Genomic DNA, 17,597 nt, shown 5'->3' on the forward strand with positions numbered 1-17,597 from the left:
CTGGGAACTACCCGGGATGCTGGCAGAGCCTTCCCCAAGTAATATTTTATGAGGGTGTCAAGGAGAGGTCAAAACACAAAGTTATGAAATGTCAAACTCCCTTTTTGCTAAACCCCAGTACTAATGGCGCAGAGGCCAGGCAGGCAGAGGGATTCATACGACACGAAATGACGCTCTCCAGAGCCAGCAAACCTCTTAGGTGTCTCCAGCCCTGCGTCTGTGCCCTCAAACCAGCCAGGTGCATGAAGCATCGCTGCTGGTTGCACTGGTTTCCTGGAGATGATAAAATAAACCGAGCAGTGACATCACTTCTGTTTTTCCCCCTGTTGCAGGATTTTAATCAGCAGCCCAAACCAAAACATTTGTGTTGGTAAAAAGATGGCTACAATTAATCTAAATCTAATAACTGGAATGTTTTCACTGGGGAATTAAAACAAATTATTCCTTTGCTATTGCATCTTCATCTCATTTACATTTTAATCCCAGTAGGATCGTGCTCTTTTATATTTGGAAAATGACTGTATAGAAAGGGAAAAACAACATGGTTGAAGTACTCAAACGCGCATCAAGAATTTAGCTATTAACTTTTATGGCAGAAGTCTGGCTCTGCCAAGCCCTGAATGATTGAACATTAGGACAAATACTGTGGTTTTTTTCAAACGCCGCTGAATCAGAGTCTGGTGGCATTTCAGATTATGCACACAAACACGGGCAAACAAACAGCTGGGATAGAAGGTTGTGTTGAAGGTGTAATTACACATTAGCCAGAGCAGAGCAGGTCACTACTTCATTTGTGCCGAAAGGGGACTCTTTACTGGAGGACACTGTGTGCAGAGGGAAACCTCTGCCTTCCCACCCTGTGGTTCTCCACTCCCAGACTCCAGCCCTGTTTTCCTTGCTGGGAGGTTTTACCACAGGATAACGAGTTCATACCTTTTTGCTCAAGGAAAACACGTAGTGAAGAAAAGCACTTCAGTGTTGTCGATGTAAAATTAGCACTATATCCCATCTTATTCCAGTTTGCCTTACCTACTTTGCCTGCTTGTTCTTATTTTGAAGCAAAAGTACACAAAAAACTAAAGCAACTACATTTCTGCCCTGTTTAGGATGGGGAAACGGCTAAACATGAACTGTGTCACACAGGTACCACCCTGCAGATCCCCAGGAGATGCTGTCACGGAGTAGCCGATCCCACCAGGGACACCTGGTTACATCAGCAACAGAGGCAGCGTCTTCCTCCACCCCAGAGCATCTTCTGCCACTTTCAGCCAATTTAGTTGGAGTCACTGCACAATCCCAGTTTTACCTAAAATAATTATTTTCATGTGATCCTGTATGTCCCTTCACTTCGGAAGATATGAAATAATGGTAACGTACTAGAAAGGCAGCAGCCACCTAAATCTTTGGAGTTATTTCCAAGGGCAGCATTGGCCTGGCCTTGAGTTACCCCAACACATATTCCACAGGATGCCCACTAGGTATTTCAAACCTGTTTGCTTACGGTGCTACTTTACTACATTTTTCACCCTGAATGAGTTTAGCTGATCTCCACAAGCTCACAGCTTGCGAGCACGAGGAGAGTTTCTGGGCATTGGATATACACTCCGTGTACTGCAGCCCAAGCATGGGGGCTTGGCCTCACCTCCACGGAGCCCACGGGTATCCTGTGGCTTCTGATGGAAATATTCCTGTGAGAGTTTCCTTACTCATTTCAGTGAAAAGGAACCAGGTTAGTGAAGATCTGCAGCTTAGACTGTCAAAAGTAACCCAAGGAATTGTGACTGCAGTGTCCAAACACATCCAGCCCCTCCACAAGCACTTTCTCCAAAGCATGGCCCTAAGCAGCTGTGGCACCGCTGGGTCCAGAAGACCCATCTCCAAGGCTACAAATAAACTCCCAAGTAGTTGTCAACAAGACAGAAAGAGGATCACCTGCCTCAGGGCTGCCTGAATAACGCTTCAACAAGGCAGAGCGCTTTAGACCTCATTAAGCCCTCCTGATGTTTGGGAGAGAAGAGATGTTACAGGGTTGCCATAAGGAGCAAGTCCCACTCCAGAAGAGCAGAAAGCTGGCACTGCACAGTGTTGGCAGCTCCTCAGCTTGGGGACAGGGGGACATCACACCCGTTTGCAAGTAGTCTCTGGGACACTGTTGTTTGCAGATCATAGTACTCTGAGCCATTATGTAATGCAGGCGTTTTCCAAAAAAAAATTAACCCCACCTCACCCAAGTTTTCAGGGTGTTAGAAGGATCATCAGTTAAAGCTACAGGTGGAACTTCGTTGGTTTGGGTTGGTTGTGGTTTTTTTTTTTTTTCCAGCAAATAAAACTATTGTGAGAAGTGATCACAACTGCATGAGGACTCCTGCTCTTACTGTAGTTTCCCCAAGAAACCTTCCTCTAGGACCGTAGAGTTCTGGGAGCAGGTACTGCTGTTAGCTGCCTATGTGCAGGGCACCTTTGAATTGCACCGAGCAGAAACCCAGATTGGCTGAATTCATGCAGCTCGTGTCACCAGTGAGGCTGCCAGACACAGCAAGAGAGCAGGGGGGAAGCAGGACTGCAGGACAATGTCTGCAGCCACTCTGTGCATAACCAGCTCCACGGGATGGAGGAAACCCAGCAAGCTCCTGCATTACCTCTCAAATTCAGTTAAACGCTGGGATATGGAAACAAGAAACAGAATCAAGCAGGGGAAGAGATTAGTTCATGCATCACGCGGTGTGAGGAGCTGTGGATAACATCACTCAAGGCTGATCAGCCCTCTGTCCCCTTAACAGAGGGTGATGCAATACATGATATTACTGTAGGCAAACTCAGCTGGGCTCCTGTGACTGCATTTTCTGTGTTGCTTTGCCCTTCTGGCTGACCGTTGTCCACCAGATCAAGCACGATGCTTTAGCATTAACTTTCAAGGTCTTACACAGATTGTTCTTTAGGAACTTGTTGAACTTTTGACACTGTACATGCCCGTTACCCCACAAGATCAAAAAGAGGAGACTTTTGGTCCAAGTGTAGTATTTGCTCAAGCTTGCTGTAATCCCGGGTTTACAGACTGACCTTCCCAAGAGCCCCCCAAGCACCACAGAAATGATTCCTTGTAAGACAGGCTTCAAAGATACACCTACTATCTAGGTCGTGTTTATAGTGCACTCCATCACTTAACATTCCCGGAGACCTTTGTGAAACCCAGTGTTTACAGACACGGAAGTAATTTCTAAAGCTTCATTCAGTTCTCAGCCCCCTTCCCCAAATGCCGTGCTCGGGGCTAAAAGTTTCCCGGCTTCTAGCGCTATAGATCAGCAGATCAAACTTTGAAGTTGAAAGATGAAATCCTGGCTCCACTCAAGGTGATGGCAAGGTGCCTGCTGACTTCAGCCCAGTTTCACCCAGAAACAATATTCAATGTTTGTTGAAGCTTTTTCTTTTCTAATTACTCTAGTGCAAAGAAACACATCCTGTCCTAAACAACTACTTTATATCCAGCTAGCTGTAACATTTCTGAATATTGTAAAATTAAAGTTGGGGTTTAAAGGTAGAATTCTGCCTGAAGGGATCCCCTGCATGCCCTCAACCGCTCTGGGCAGGCTTTCTGGTGCTTTCCTCCTCTCTCAAGCACAGCGTGCAGCTTCACTGGGTACTACAGATTTGCTGTAGATTTATGCTGTCGTAGCTGATAGGAAGATCAAACTGAGTATTCAATTACTTATGCACTCAAAGATATTTTTTCCCCGAGATGAAACTCCTAAATCTGTTATTATTGTCATTCCCCCTTCTATTACTATTAGCGTGCTGCTGCGTTCAGATCTATGGAGATGTCAACACTGTTTAATGGAAACAACAACTGAAAGATGAGAACATGACAGGGAAGTGTTTAGAATTATTAATCATTTGCAAGAACAGAGGAGATAATTGATCTTCCTTAATTCTAGAAGAATCTGTAATTGTTACACAGGGGTTCTTCCTAAGACTTTTTTTTCCAAGATCTATTTCTTTCACAATTTAGTTTGTCGTGTTGTTTGTTTTTTTCTTTTTTTAACCCAGATGCTACAGTGATTTAAAAACTGAGTGAGGTGAAGAGAAACAGCTCCCACACCACGGGACAGACCCCCAGAGAGGAAAGGTGCTCATGCAGCAACACACACAAGTGTTTGTGAAAACACCAGGAAAGGTGGGACAGGCAGGACCCCCCTGCCAGCAGGGAGTTCTTAGCCCAAAGGTAATGCAACACTGAAAGGGAAAAATCATCTTGCTTCACAGCATCTCGTATTTTCCTCCTGACGCGGACACCCTCCTGTTGTTACATGCGACTCCTGGGAAAGTCGGGCACTTGCACACACGGCTGTAGCTGATGACGACAGCCCTGCAGCAATAAGATTTCATAAAAGCCTGTATTTAAAGATGGGAAGATCAATGATGAAACCCCCACGTTTCGTACTGTAACAGGTTCTTCCCCCATGGAGATCACTGACAGCAGTTCCCTTGCTGTGCTCTCTGTATCTTCGTCCGGGTGCCGAGGGCCCTGGCTCAGGGAAGGTGGGAAATGAAAAACCAGAAATCTCAACCGATCCGAAACATCTCTAATGTTCGGTGCTCAGCTTCAGACATCCAATTTTCAGAGGGCCTGAACCGCCACCCTGAGGAAATGAGCGCTCTAACAGCCCCCCCCATCAGTCAGGTTCCTCAGGCCCTGACATGGAACCACCAGAGCCAAACAGCAGCCACAGGTTACACATTCACTGTTTCAAGGGGAAAGAGGTGCTCAGTGGAGCTGCTGATTTAATAACCCTGGAAGTAAACCCTTCTGTCCATCTGCAGCAGACACCATAGCCCAAAAGGGCCCAACGAAGCCTCCTCGCCGCCTGGGTGATCAACTCCAGACAGGCCTGCAAAGGCTCTTTCTGCAAGCGGGGAAGCAACTCATCCCTCACACCTCTCTGGTCACGTACATCCCAAACCCCGGGGTGCCATTCAGCCCCGGTGAGTTGGCAACGCCGGTACCTGCCTGCTGGGAAAGGGCTGAGACCCGCTGCTGGCTCGGGGGCAGCAGGAGCCTTCGGCCTCCATTGACAAGGGCTGGATTTGAATTGGTAAGTAAAAAGTCGCTTGCTCCTGTGCCGGCTTTCCAAGGCAGGCAGTCATCTTGGGAATCACATGCTCAATAACACGAGGCATGAGCTGTCAGAAGAGTAAAGGCACAGGTTGTCTATGAAGTCACAGGCATCCCTCAGGGCACTGACAGGGCAACCTGTGTCACTGTCCCCAGTGCCAGCTGAGCCTGACAGAAATTTTCTCCTTTCACCTTAATCCATCCCATATTAGATGACAAAACAGCTCTTTTTTTTTAATTGCCATGTAAAACCAGGTCCTAAAGTACATGGGATGAGTACGTGCAACTTCTTTATGCAGGCTGTACCCTGACGTTTGTAGTGTGCGACCCAGGAAACCTCCAAACCGCACCGTCCTGAGGGCGAGGGGTACCGAGAGGATCCCTCCATCTACAACTTGTTTGTAATAGTCTCTTTCCCAAAGCATGTGTCACTGACCTTGTTAGGGCAATAGTACAGGTTTGGGTAAATGTGAGTTGGTGTGGCTATTCTTGTGTTCTTAAGTGTTAATCCTTTTACATTTCACCCTTGCAAAACAAGCTAAGAAGAACCAAGAGCCTGCTAAGAGCCCAGCAATAACCTCCAGCAGCTGCACCTGACAGGCATCAGCAACCTGAAAGCAAGATGGTCCTTTTAACCATTAACAGCAAGATACACACCGGCTCCTCAGATCAAAGTGGCAGGCTGATACCTGCCATCAGTACCTGAGGCAAACATCCCTCTGCGAACATCCACTTGGTGATTTCATTATGAGGACAAGCAACACCTTCCACAACCTTCGCACAGTGCCAACTTTTGCAGCCGAGGTACAAATCCTTGGTAAACGTTTTGACTTAAGTAACCAGTGGACGCATTTGTCCTTTCAGAAGGATTCTGCCGAGAGAAATCTAAAACATCATCCCTTAATAAAAGGCTCGCAGCAGGATTTTAGCAACAGAATTAGGGAATATTTTAAAACATGCTTACACACTATCTCAAGATGTACATGCACGTACGCCATGCCTGGTCATCAGCAAAATTTCAGGTTTCGAGTTTCCAGCATCTTCTCTACAATCATGAGTGCAAGAAATACATGTTTTGTTTAAAAAAAAAAAAAAAAAGCCCAGAATATAAACCAAACAAAAGATGCAATACTAAATATGCTGAAATAACTGTCCAAGACTCAAATAATTCCACCATGGCCAAGCCTCCACCCACACGTAGCAAGATTTCTGATGAAATAACAAGAATTAGTGACATCATATATTTGTTGTCAATAAAATACTCAGCAGTACTGGTTTTCTCTGTTTTGCCAACGTACAACAGCAGAAAACAGAGAGCCAAACTTGCCGTTAGAGCTCTCCAAAAACTTTCTCAGAGGAATATATTCTCCCCTCCCCTTTTGGTGTAGAGATCCAACCTCCTCTTTTCCAAAGAAAGATACGGTCTTGCTTCACTTACCTCCTCCGTAGGTGGTAGCACACATGATGGATGTTATCCAGGCAATCTGGCTGTAGGAGATGTTGTAAACAGCCTGGAGCTCTTTAAAGTAGATTGTGAAAGCTTTAGGAAAGGTATATGCAAACCCAACTGAGATGGAGGCTCCGAACACCACTGCCCAGCCCCATCCACCGTCGGGGGGTACGTAGCCCAGGTCTGAAGGGACTGGAGGAGACATGATCAATCCAGATTTCAGAGCAAAAACTACTTCCCGGTGTCCTGCAGAGCAAAGGATATGTATGTTTTACAGAATATGCACGTCACATAATAAAGCATCATTTTGAAGTGTAGTAAAATAATTTAGAGGTCCAGAGGATCACCCAGTCTTGAAGCCTTGATCTTTTGCTGGCTATTAAGAATTTTATCATTCAATTCCAACACAACCAAAATCAGCCTTCCCTCTCCAATAACCCTGTTCAGCCCTTCCACCTGTATTTTGAATATACATCCTCAAAATACTCCCTCAACTTCCACGTTGAGGGATGGACCTCATTCAGAACTGAGGTTAATGCCTCCATTTTCTCTTCCACACCCAGCCGGTAGCTCGGTGTCTCACCTCGGGAGATGGCTTCTGTAGGTTGCCCCTGTCACAGTTGCTCAGCTCGTCCCTCTGGAAAGAAGCAGATGCCACAGATGTACCGTTTTTAGGGTAAATGCTTCATTGTGTATTTTTCAGACATGGGTGGGAAACCTTATCATTTCAGGTTATCCTTGCTTAAAAGAATAATTCCCATTACGTGAGCAGCAGGCGATCGGCCCCACAGAGCTTCCAGCTCCCCTGTTCTGCAGGGGGACAAGGCTCCCTTGGCTGCTCGCTTCCCCCAAGCCGACAAGCAAACTGCGAGCAATTGCTTGCAAAAAGAGGCTGAAGTTTCTTCCTACTTAGGGGCAGCAATTCCTCTTGTGCCTGGCGCCTGCCAGGTTAGCAGATTATGCTCGGGAGCAACACGGATCAAAGAGGGCATTCACTCATTTGCATTCTTCCCATTTTCCCTGGCCATTAAAATAAAATGAGGGTAAAAATAATAATAATAAAAAAAAAAGTAAACCCTACGTGCCTCTCAGGAGTTAATCCACAAGTCTCCTCTCAAGGTCAAGGGGTTCAATCAGAGGGGAGAGGTCTCACAGCAAAGGGTGCCAGGTAGGTACACCTGCATCTTTGTGGATAAAAGGTGGTTTATTGCCTTTATACATTGCAAACTCACAAACAAGGGAAGCTGGTAGGAAAAGGCATCATCAGACCTAATGGTAAGGAGCAGGCCCAGACACCAGCTGGACCCATTTTGCTAAACCTCAGAGGTGGCAGTCAGCTATCGAGGGAGAGAGGGATCTTTGCTTGTCTTGAAAAAACAAAACAAAACAACAAAACAAAACCAAGAAAACAAACAAACAAAAAAAACCAAAAAAAAAACCAAAAAAAACCCACCATAGGAAAAGTACAGAGTAATTCACATCTATTTGAGAGTCCACTGCCTCTTCAGAGATACAGTTTGGATTCAAACTGTAAGTAGGACGACACTACTGGAACAGCAGAGAAAAAGCTATTATTTTAAGCTAGTGATGTACCTACAGATATACTGCTGAATTAATGCTTTCTTTCATCTACTTTTACCACTGTTAAGTGATAACACTAATATGGGGCCTTTACACTACAGGCTTCCAGCTGCCCCTGTGTCTGGACAACTGTTGCACATGCAGTAGACAGAGAGATGTTATCTCCTCTCCAACCTCAGCAGCTTGCTGGGGCGCCCCCAGATTCTGAACTGAACACACAGCATTAGACAAGGAGCTGAAACAAGCATTAGACAAGGAGTTCAAGGACACCGTATAAATACAATGAGATCTAGTTTGTATACTCTCAAACTGCCATAAGCACTTATTCCAGACTCCTCTCATGAAGATGTTGGGCCAGAGCCTCCCACCTCTGTAGGGTGGGATCTTAAAAGAAAACCCAAGTTAAAGAGTAATAGCGGTCATTTTGGAATGACTGTCCATTGACAAGATGTTTAAGAGTTTTTATTACTTATCAAATACGCATTTCATTGAACTGTTTCTATTTATGGTTATTCTACCCAATTTAGGCCATTCAAATATTACGGAGAATACCAAGTTCCCAAAAATATTGACATATCACAGAGGTTCTGAAAGTAGACAAAATAAAATCGATTAAGGGGTGAGCATAGTGAGGACAGGTTTCCTTATTTAACATTATGGTTGGTATTCACAATCTACCAAAGTTTAGGATATGCAAAAATCCTCGGGCCCCTCAAATTAAAATCTTTTTTGGCAGTCTTTTAAAAAGGTTGAGCCTGAACTTTAAATATATTTTCAGGGATTAACAAGAAGGGTTATTTTTTATTACCACCAATTCATTCAGCTTGTAAAACTGTGACTAATTGTACCCCATTTTTAAAAGTCTCATATTGTGAATATATTTGTTCATTTCATTTAATTTTCCGTTCAATGGGAGATTTATTGAGAAGACATTAGCCTAAAATCAGATTATGGTATCAGCTTCATTGTCCAGCTTTTCTATATCAAGGCTAATTCTTAAATAATACAGAAAACCAAAGAGAAGAACTGAAGTTAAATGAAAATGTAGTGTACACTAAAAAATAAAAATCACATCAGTTGACTCTTACTTCCCTGACTGTAAAACAAGGCTTCTACAGCCTAACTTGGAGGAACCAAACTTTAGGGATCATTTTAGCAGAGTTTAACAGCCTGAGCAATGAACAGACAGCAATGTCATACACTTAACATTCTCCACTCATTTCTCCTCTGGCACCTGCATGGTTTGTGGGGACATCAGCCCTACAGAGGGCCCAGAACCATTCTCTTAGGGGGAGTTACCACCCTATTAGCCATGTCTTTGTCACCTTCAAGTTTCTCTGCACCAGCCCCCCATCTTCTACAGGTTTGCTCTTAATTTCCATGTGGCACCAAAGCAGGTCCTTCTCCAATATCCACTTCAAGGAAATCTTTTACATTTTGATTTTCCTTTTTAATAACTGTTCTCTAGACTTTCTGATGTCCTCTGGGAAGCCCTTGTTTTGTTACATCAATGCCCATTTACCTCCAGGACCATGTTTGCTTTTACCTCTCAATGCTGTTCAGGCCCTGCCACACCACTGAAGCAAAATTACAGACATATTATTTTCCAGGTCATATTTAAATGAATGGAGACATTACATTTCATTTTTTTGTTCTCCAGTTGCATTGCATATGGAATTTCATTTGTCAGCTCTTTAAGATCACCCCATCACACCCCATCCTTGATGGGTTTTATCTTTGCCTTACCCTGAGAGCATCGAAACCCCCACCTCTTTATTCACCTTTTATTGTAGCAGAGGAAAATCATGAGAGTTGCCTTGCTACAGCCATGGTCTGACTCAAATTCCCTTGTAGGTTCTCTCATTTTACCCCTATTTCCTTTTCGTGATGTTATACATGTCTGGACTTCCCATTTCTCCATCTACCATTCCCTACAGACTTCCTGCTTTGCTTCCATTACTTTTTTAGAGTTAGTTATTCATTGGTCACATCTGGGTCTTCTTTATCCACTATTTCTCCCTCCTCTTTAGGAAACTGACTGAAGCTTCTATCAACAACTTCAAAATAAAGAAGTTCTAGGCCTCTTGCACAATCAAACCAAGGCACTTATATCTCAATCCGGTTGATATTCTCATCTTCTTTCCTTCATTTATTAAACTTTTGTCTTTTGGAACCAACATACACAATCACAGTCCTCCATTCCATAAGCCAAATCAACTGGGGACTATTCTTGGACTACACAATTATTTTCTACAACATCTGTTTCATTTGGTTGGAGGTTTTTTTGTTGTTGAATGAGAGCACCATAACAAAGGAAACCCAAGTCTAATCCAGCTTCACCTGTTGACCCCGAGACTCCCTGGCGCCAAGTTGCCCTCAACCCAAGCAAGCCACCACGCACCAGACACACAACCTCACTAACCACCATTCAGTCGGACTGCTCTGTCTTCGGCAGAGGTGGGTACCACTCAGATTCCCCTCCCTGTGGCAGTCTGGTTGCTGGCTCCCCTGGTAGTGACCTGCTCAGCTTTTAAAGCCATGTGCTGAACTCTTCCCCCACCCCAGACGTAGCTGAGATCAAAGGTTGTATCCTCAGATGCAAGACCTTTCTGTAACTTGCAACACCCTCTGCCACCCGACCCCTCAAGTTACATCCAAAGGCAACTGCATCCCCCATTAACTAACCTTCCACAAACAGGGACAGTCCTTCGCCCACCAGGGACAAATTCAGGGCAAACTCCCCATTTGCAGGGCTTGGAGTGCTGGCCCCTTTCAGATCTCTGTGGATGTTAATAAATTATTCGTCAGATATCCCTTTTCCTTCCTCCCTCTCTTCCCTGTACATATTAACTTATTCTTTCTTCACAGCACATTTCTGCAGGCTCTGTTCCCGCTCTCCTCTGGGGGAATTTGCATACAGAGAGCCCCTATCTTTGCCCACCCTGCTATAGCAATTCTAACCTTCCGGCTGAAATCCTCTTGCACGACCTCTGGGTCACCTAAAACTCCGCATCAGACTTATTTTGACCACTCAAGAACAAATGAAGGGATTCACAGGTCATGGCAACACTTACCAAGGGGTAAATTTCACCCTGGACTGAGGGGAGGGGATACAGAAAGTTCCTGAATTTCTTGCCAGTAACCAAGTGGCTCACTTGGAGTGGTGAGTGAGCAACATCCACAACACGAGTCCACGCTTTGCGGAGGTTAATATAACCCAATTTCAGTAGGAATGTGTCCACGAGACTCACGTTGCAAATCCCCAGTTGGGGGATTTAAAACGTTCCCCTGCCGTGTTTATAATCCAGATGCTGCAATGCACTACTTAAGCACAAGAAAAAACAGGAAAACAACTGACTGTAGGCAGACCAGGGTAATGCTCTCAGCCGATCTGAGTAGAAAACTCAGCAGAAAGGTAAACACAGACAAAGAGAAAAGTGATTCATCCAAGCTAACTTTGCAAGTCAGCACCTACAGTAGCCCTGTTTCCTGCCTTTTAGCCACATGCAGTCATCCATGCTATCTTGTATTGCCCCAGCAAAAATATCTTCCTTGCAAGCACACAAAGAATTCTTAAAACCATCTACTAGCTTCCATTTTACATTAATAAGAAAGGCTGCTACCAGTGCTATTGCAGCCAGCTCAGATGTTCTTCTCACAAACACAGGGCACACAATGCACACCTCTCCTTTGAAAGGATTTTCCACCAGCCAACAGTAACAGCATGCTAAAAAGCCTCCAATGGTCAAAATACAGTATGATAAACTCTTGGGAGAAATCCATCGAGGGCTATTAAATGCAAAGATGCCACCTCTGGCATTGAAGACTGCAAATTGCTGGAAACTGGGGAATACTGACAGCTAGCTCTGTTCTTGTCTCCCCAGACATCCACCATTAACTCACCGTCAGGAAGAGAATAACAATCGGACATACCTTGGTCTGATCGATCTTATGGTCTGGCTCTTTATACGTTACTGCTCATGGCTTTGACCAGTTAATACTTTCTAAAAAAGTTTTACAACAAGAAATATAACAAGCATATACAGTGTTTTTTCTGCCTTCTAAAAGGAAGAGATCCTTAAATGCAGCTATAGGTGCTATGAGACTTCATTACAGATTGTTCGAGATTCACGTGGTCCTCTGTGCTCTGTCCCACAGGGGGTCATCAGAAGCTGCCTACTGAAGAGGCTGCCATCACACCAGACCTAGAGTTCACGGCAGTCATTTCTTTCAAAACTACACCTTTAGGAATAATGTTATTGTAAAAACTTAATGGCATTGCAGAAGGTGAAATTCCTTTAGACTTTTATAATTAAGTAGCTTCTACACTGCTGGTCTTTTTCTTCCAAAAAATGTGCTTTCTCCTTTGCTTGCAGACACTTGACAGTTCCCTTGTCTCTGAGCCATCGTAGACTTTGTTATATTATATTGTCCTTCCTTCCACCTCTCTCTTAATAGCAATTGCCTAAATTATAAAGGTTTTCTGCTGATAGTTATTGGGCTGTGACCATTTTTATGCACTGCGGATGCAATAGCAATTCAAACTATCGAGACCGCATTTGGAAAGCCTTGGTCACCTCCATTGATGGTTGAGATGGACAAGAGCAGCAGAAGTTCTCCTTTACTATTTTATTGGCCTATGAAAAATTGAAATTTGAATGACTAATCAGATTGCTCTATCTTCTTAAGACTTGCTCTCTATATACTAGTTTTGATATAAAATGTAGTATATCTTTTATTTCTTTTGTTTAAATAAAAGCAAAAGGCAAGTTTGCAGAGTAAATACAATTTAAGTGCTTCACTTCCATTTGTTGGCTGTGGGAGAAGATTAATTTGATGTTCACCAAATACTCCTGCCCCTGAATTATTTTTCAGGATGTTTGAAGAGATCTGTTACTGAAGAAATATGAACAGAATCAAACTGGAAGGTATTTTTCTGCAGCTGATGTATCACATACCATCTTGACTTCAAATTAATCAATCTATCTAATGAAATTTAAAATTGAGTTTACAGATAACCAAAAACTATATCTGTATCATTAAAAAAAAAAAAAGAATCAAACGTTAGCAAAACGAAGCATACAGTTCAAACTACTTACATTTGGATGGGATGTTGCCAACTTTCTGACAAGAAAGGTCATGTGCAGGTCTAACGAGACACAAGGACACAGAGAGCATTCCTTTAAATGGGTTTATTTGGTACTGTTTTAGTTGATGTTTTACAGGTATGTTATCATTGCTAGTACTCAGTGACACTTAGAGATCTAAATAAGCACATACCGTATTTTTAACGGGTCAGACCGCATGCTTAAAAGCCGGTAACTGAGGCTGTCAGGGCACACAGCCTCCCGTCCCGCTAACCTGCTGTGCCTCTGGGGCCAGGCTACGTCCTGGTCCGCAGCCGCAGAAAGCGGTGGGATGTAGGAGAAACCTGTGAGCCGCTTTTATAGAACTGCATGCAGCAACGGTCCTTCTACGCTGGGAAGGCCTCACCATCACTGCCGTACTCTAAAGAGCTGGGCATCATGCTTTATCTATTTCCCTTTTGTTCCTCTTCAGATCTCTGCCTTCTTTCCTCAAAGCTTATGACATGCAGGAAGGTGCCCAGCCATTAAAATAGCCAAATCCAGCCAAATGTTCTCCAAGTGGAGATTTTTAGCATTTCTTTCCAAGAGGAAACACAGTATTTAGGGTTTTGTACATACGCTCAATCACTATCTGCTACCACACACACCTCAACCTCTGAGATAGTGTCTCATTTAAATCACATTTTGCAGATGGACAAGGCTTTCAAAGATGCAAAGAGTCTGTCCAGGTTTTGTGTGCAATGAGATGCCTAAAAAGGAAAGAGATCCCACTGCTGCCTCCTGTAAGGGAAAGCTGACCTTCGCTATGCTTCAGAAAATCCGCTATGGAGAGATACGTTAGAATTCAGTTAGTTTTGCTGCTCCTGAAATAACTTATTAAACTGTAGCTTGATCATGTAAACTTGCCTAAAGTTAATAAATACCTGCCTCTTACAGTGGATATTTGCATTATTATTTGCGTAAAGTACAGAAACACGTAAATCAGCAGTGGGGCACATGGGACCATAAGTAGATGTGAAGAAAGGGGAGAGGTTTGAGCTTTGTTGGTCTGAGCCCTTCAAGAGGCAGAGGGGGGAGTACATGTTGCAAAGAGATAAGGAGAAAGCAACAGCTGGGTGGTTATTTCTCCACCTATTGACTGCACGAGTGTCCAACTGCAAGACAGCCCCCTGCCCACAGCATACGTGGGTGGATTTCTTCGCAGCTTTGGGGCTATATGAACCAGAGCACGGATTTGTGGCGGTGGGCTGCCACGGAACAAACCTGGTGGATTATTTCATTTAAGTAATGCTACTTTGTTTTGAGGTGGGTATGTGTGTTCCATTCCTGCAGCAAATTCTTCCAAAATAACATGCCTTTCTTCCCAAAGGATGCCTGAAAGGAAAAACACATGGCCAGAAAAGAATTACACCACCATCCCCCCTCCCAGGATAGAAACAGTCTCTTCAAGCGCCCGTCTATTTCTCTCTTCAAAAAATACATCAGAATTTACTTTAGTATCCAAAGAAGGAAAGTCCTCTTTGACACTTAGCCGGTATAATCATTTGCAAAACCGTGACAAAACTGGTCCCTCAGTTAGCTGTTAGCCCTCCTCGTACTGGAATAGGTTAACTCGACCATCCAAAGTTTTCTCACCCATTGCTATGCATTATTTCACATTATAAAGTGAGGATTTCATTAAGAGGATTTCACAAGAGCTACTAGGAAATTTGGGGCACTGGGGGCCAATTAATTCATCTATTTTTTTTGCCATGAGAGCAAAAGAGAAACTGGAGAATCAATGAACATGGTCAAACTACTCCTGTCCCAGTTGTGGCTCTGGTCCCTCACCCTGGCTATCACAAACTCAGAGCGCCTTCTAGATATGACCTCGATGATTTGGCTGAAAGTTTGCAGACATCTCCATAAACATATTTTATAAACCAGATAACAGCTACTACTGAACTCATAGATACACTGGTATCTTTTTGAAGGAGCCACGAGCACTGCAGCAAAGCACAAGAACCATTCAGATGTGTCTGAAGAGTGAGGCGCTCGCTGAGGCTTCTGCTACATCTGCTCAGTTCAGCTTCTTTTCCCCTCCAGTGAAAAAAAAAAAAAAAAAAAGCCTTATAAGGAGATAATTCCAGTTAACTTCTGAAGCTTTTTATCCAAACTGCGGACCTCAAGTTAATTTGATCTGTCCCCAGGAAGCTGATGCAATTTGGTTATCTATTTCTTGCAGTCTCTTGTTATTTCGCTTTGATATAACTTTTTCCCTTGGGGATCACAGAGGGAGGTCTCTCTTTTTTTTTTGTTCTTGTCAGCTTCAGCTCTTTCTGGATTTCTTTAAGTCCCAACAGTTCATTACATACTAGCATGTTGCAAAACCATAACATGGCACTTAGAGGATCTTCCCTCATAAGTTCTTAGAGTTTTGGACAGAGCAAAGGTGCTCCAGACAAAGGAGACAGCAGACAGGGAGACTCAGGATATGATGCTTTTGCCATTCTAGTATTTGGTAACTACAGCTGCAAACTCCACGCTGGGGATGGACAATTTGGACTCTCAGTCACTATTTTATTAGCAAACTCCAGAGACAGCATGAAAGTACAGCCAAACGTAGTTAGACCTGTCTGCCTAACAGTGGCCATTAGTATTTCATGGCCCCAGCTGAGTCCTCAAATGTGGAAGCAAGTAGAGAAGTTGTATAGTTTAGTGCGTGGTGCTGATTTATTCAGCCCATTAAAATAAGTTAAACAGCACGCCTACCTCCTCTGCGCTTGCTTCATCGCTTTTTCTGTTACGTCAAGGGGACACATCCCTGGCTTTTAACAAATCAATTGCAGATGTGGGCAGGAACGCAGGAAGGTACACAGTGCCCTTGCTCTGCTGGCTAATTTCTCTGGAGACGTCTTCCCATGAAGGCTGCAAACAGAAAAGATATCGGGATTGTCCAGTACACATTGTCGTAGTTGGAGGAAAGGAGCTCAACTATGTGAAGAACAATGCCATGATCACGCAAAATAAAGTGGTGATTACACCAAGAGCCTGGGTCCCTGGGGTGCTGTAACTGGAGGGCTGCAGGCTGCCATTCAGTCTGACTGGAGGGAGTGTGCCATCCTGAGCTGGTGACCAGGAGCATGGATCTGCCAGCACGAGCTCACCCAAGGTTAGCACCATCATGTAGGTCTCCAGAAAGGTGGGTTCCACAGCGCACAGCTCACGAGAGGTCTGCCACATCAGCCTGCTGCACAGACGGCCCATGCAGCCAGCCCAGCCTGGCTTATTGATCATACGTGGTGGAGGTTCATCTGAACGTACACAACCACCGCTGGCCCAGACTCCTGAAATGTTTCTGCTGTAACCAGACTGCCAGGTGAGCAGTCTTCAAATCACACCTGGGCTGAGGGGGTGGGGAGGGTGGAAATAACGCCCGCGAGAACCGGACAATAGGAGTGCTTTCCCAACCAAGAGAACTTCGTGTTGTTTTCCCAGGCTGTGATGACATAGCATCTCCGCTAAACTCACTCGAATGAGCATCACTCATTAAGACAGTCCCTGAAAGGGAAAAAAGGTTCTTGAATAAAAAGTATAATTTACAAGCAGATGCGCTAAGCACCGTCGCTACATCAGAAGCCACACGTAATGCTGGAGTTCTGCTTAAACAGCTTGGGGAGAGGAGGCCTTTCGTTCTCAGCTCTGCAGCAGTCCCCTTTGCAACCAACATCATTGTGCTCTTTCCGTCCCCTTTACTCCCTGGGAAGTAACTTCCCTACTAAGTAAAGGATTCTGGGAAATTCAGTATGAAGTGTTTCAGAGTTTTCCAATGTACAGTATTATCAGACTGGAAAACCCTACTTGACGTTCCTGCTGGCATGTCAGCTCCAGCCAAAGGTGGGGAGGAAGGAAAGGGGAAAGACAATGTCACCTGTGTGTAAGCAAACAAGAAGTTAGACCTGAAGAGCTACAAGGAATGAGACAAAAAAAGCAGAACAAAGCACCTTCCACCTCAAACAACAGTGTAGCTCTGCCTTAAAAAACCAAAACAACAAACACGTGTGACATTACATACAGTTGAGACACACAAGTGCAGACACAGAAAAACTCAACAAGCATCAAAAAGTTGTATCATTGGGTAAAGTTTCAAAACTTACTCTACTAAAACGCATGCAGGAGATATATCACACAGCCAGTTGAACTCCACTGTATTTCAACAATAGGTTTATTTTAAGAAACATAACATGACATTAAGTAAAAATGCAAAATTGTGCAATTATGGCAAAATGTTTAAAAATCCACACATTTGCCCTCAGAGGACTACAGTACTTCTTACTAACATACCTGAGCACTGAATGTTGGATGCCATTTCTGAACAGCCTTATGGACA

General features: G+C 44.1%; 1 protein-coding gene across 5 annotated transcripts in view; it reads right to left on the reverse strand.

Annotated features, from left to right (window-relative positions):
- LOC134521666 (monocarboxylate transporter 2-like) overlaps positions 1–10,911 on the reverse strand; it is a 43,759-nt gene extending 32,848 nt beyond the window's left edge. The window contains exons 1-2 of one of the 5 annotated variants that reach the window (XM_063348367.1): positions 10,827–10,911; positions 6,549–6,806 (exon numbers count right to left, since the gene is read on the reverse strand). In XM_063348367.1, coding sequence (XP_063204437.1) covers positions 6,549–6,765 — 217 coding nt within the window. In that variant the 5' untranslated portion in view covers positions 6,766–6,806; positions 10,827–10,911. Of the gene's footprint in view, positions 1–6,548; positions 6,807–10,542; positions 10,685–10,826 lie in introns of those variants that run through there. The other 4 variants (XM_063348366.1, XM_063348368.1, XM_063348370.1 and 1 more) reach the window with 4 other exon arrangements.
- Between the last annotated feature and the right edge of the window lie 6,686 nt (positions 10,912–17,597).

The sequence above is a fragment of the Chroicocephalus ridibundus genome, chromosome 10 (assembly GCF_963924245.1).
Source record: "Chroicocephalus ridibundus chromosome 10, bChrRid1.1, whole genome shotgun sequence".
NCBI classification, from domain to species: Eukaryota; Metazoa; Chordata; class Aves; order Charadriiformes; family Laridae; genus Chroicocephalus; species Chroicocephalus ridibundus.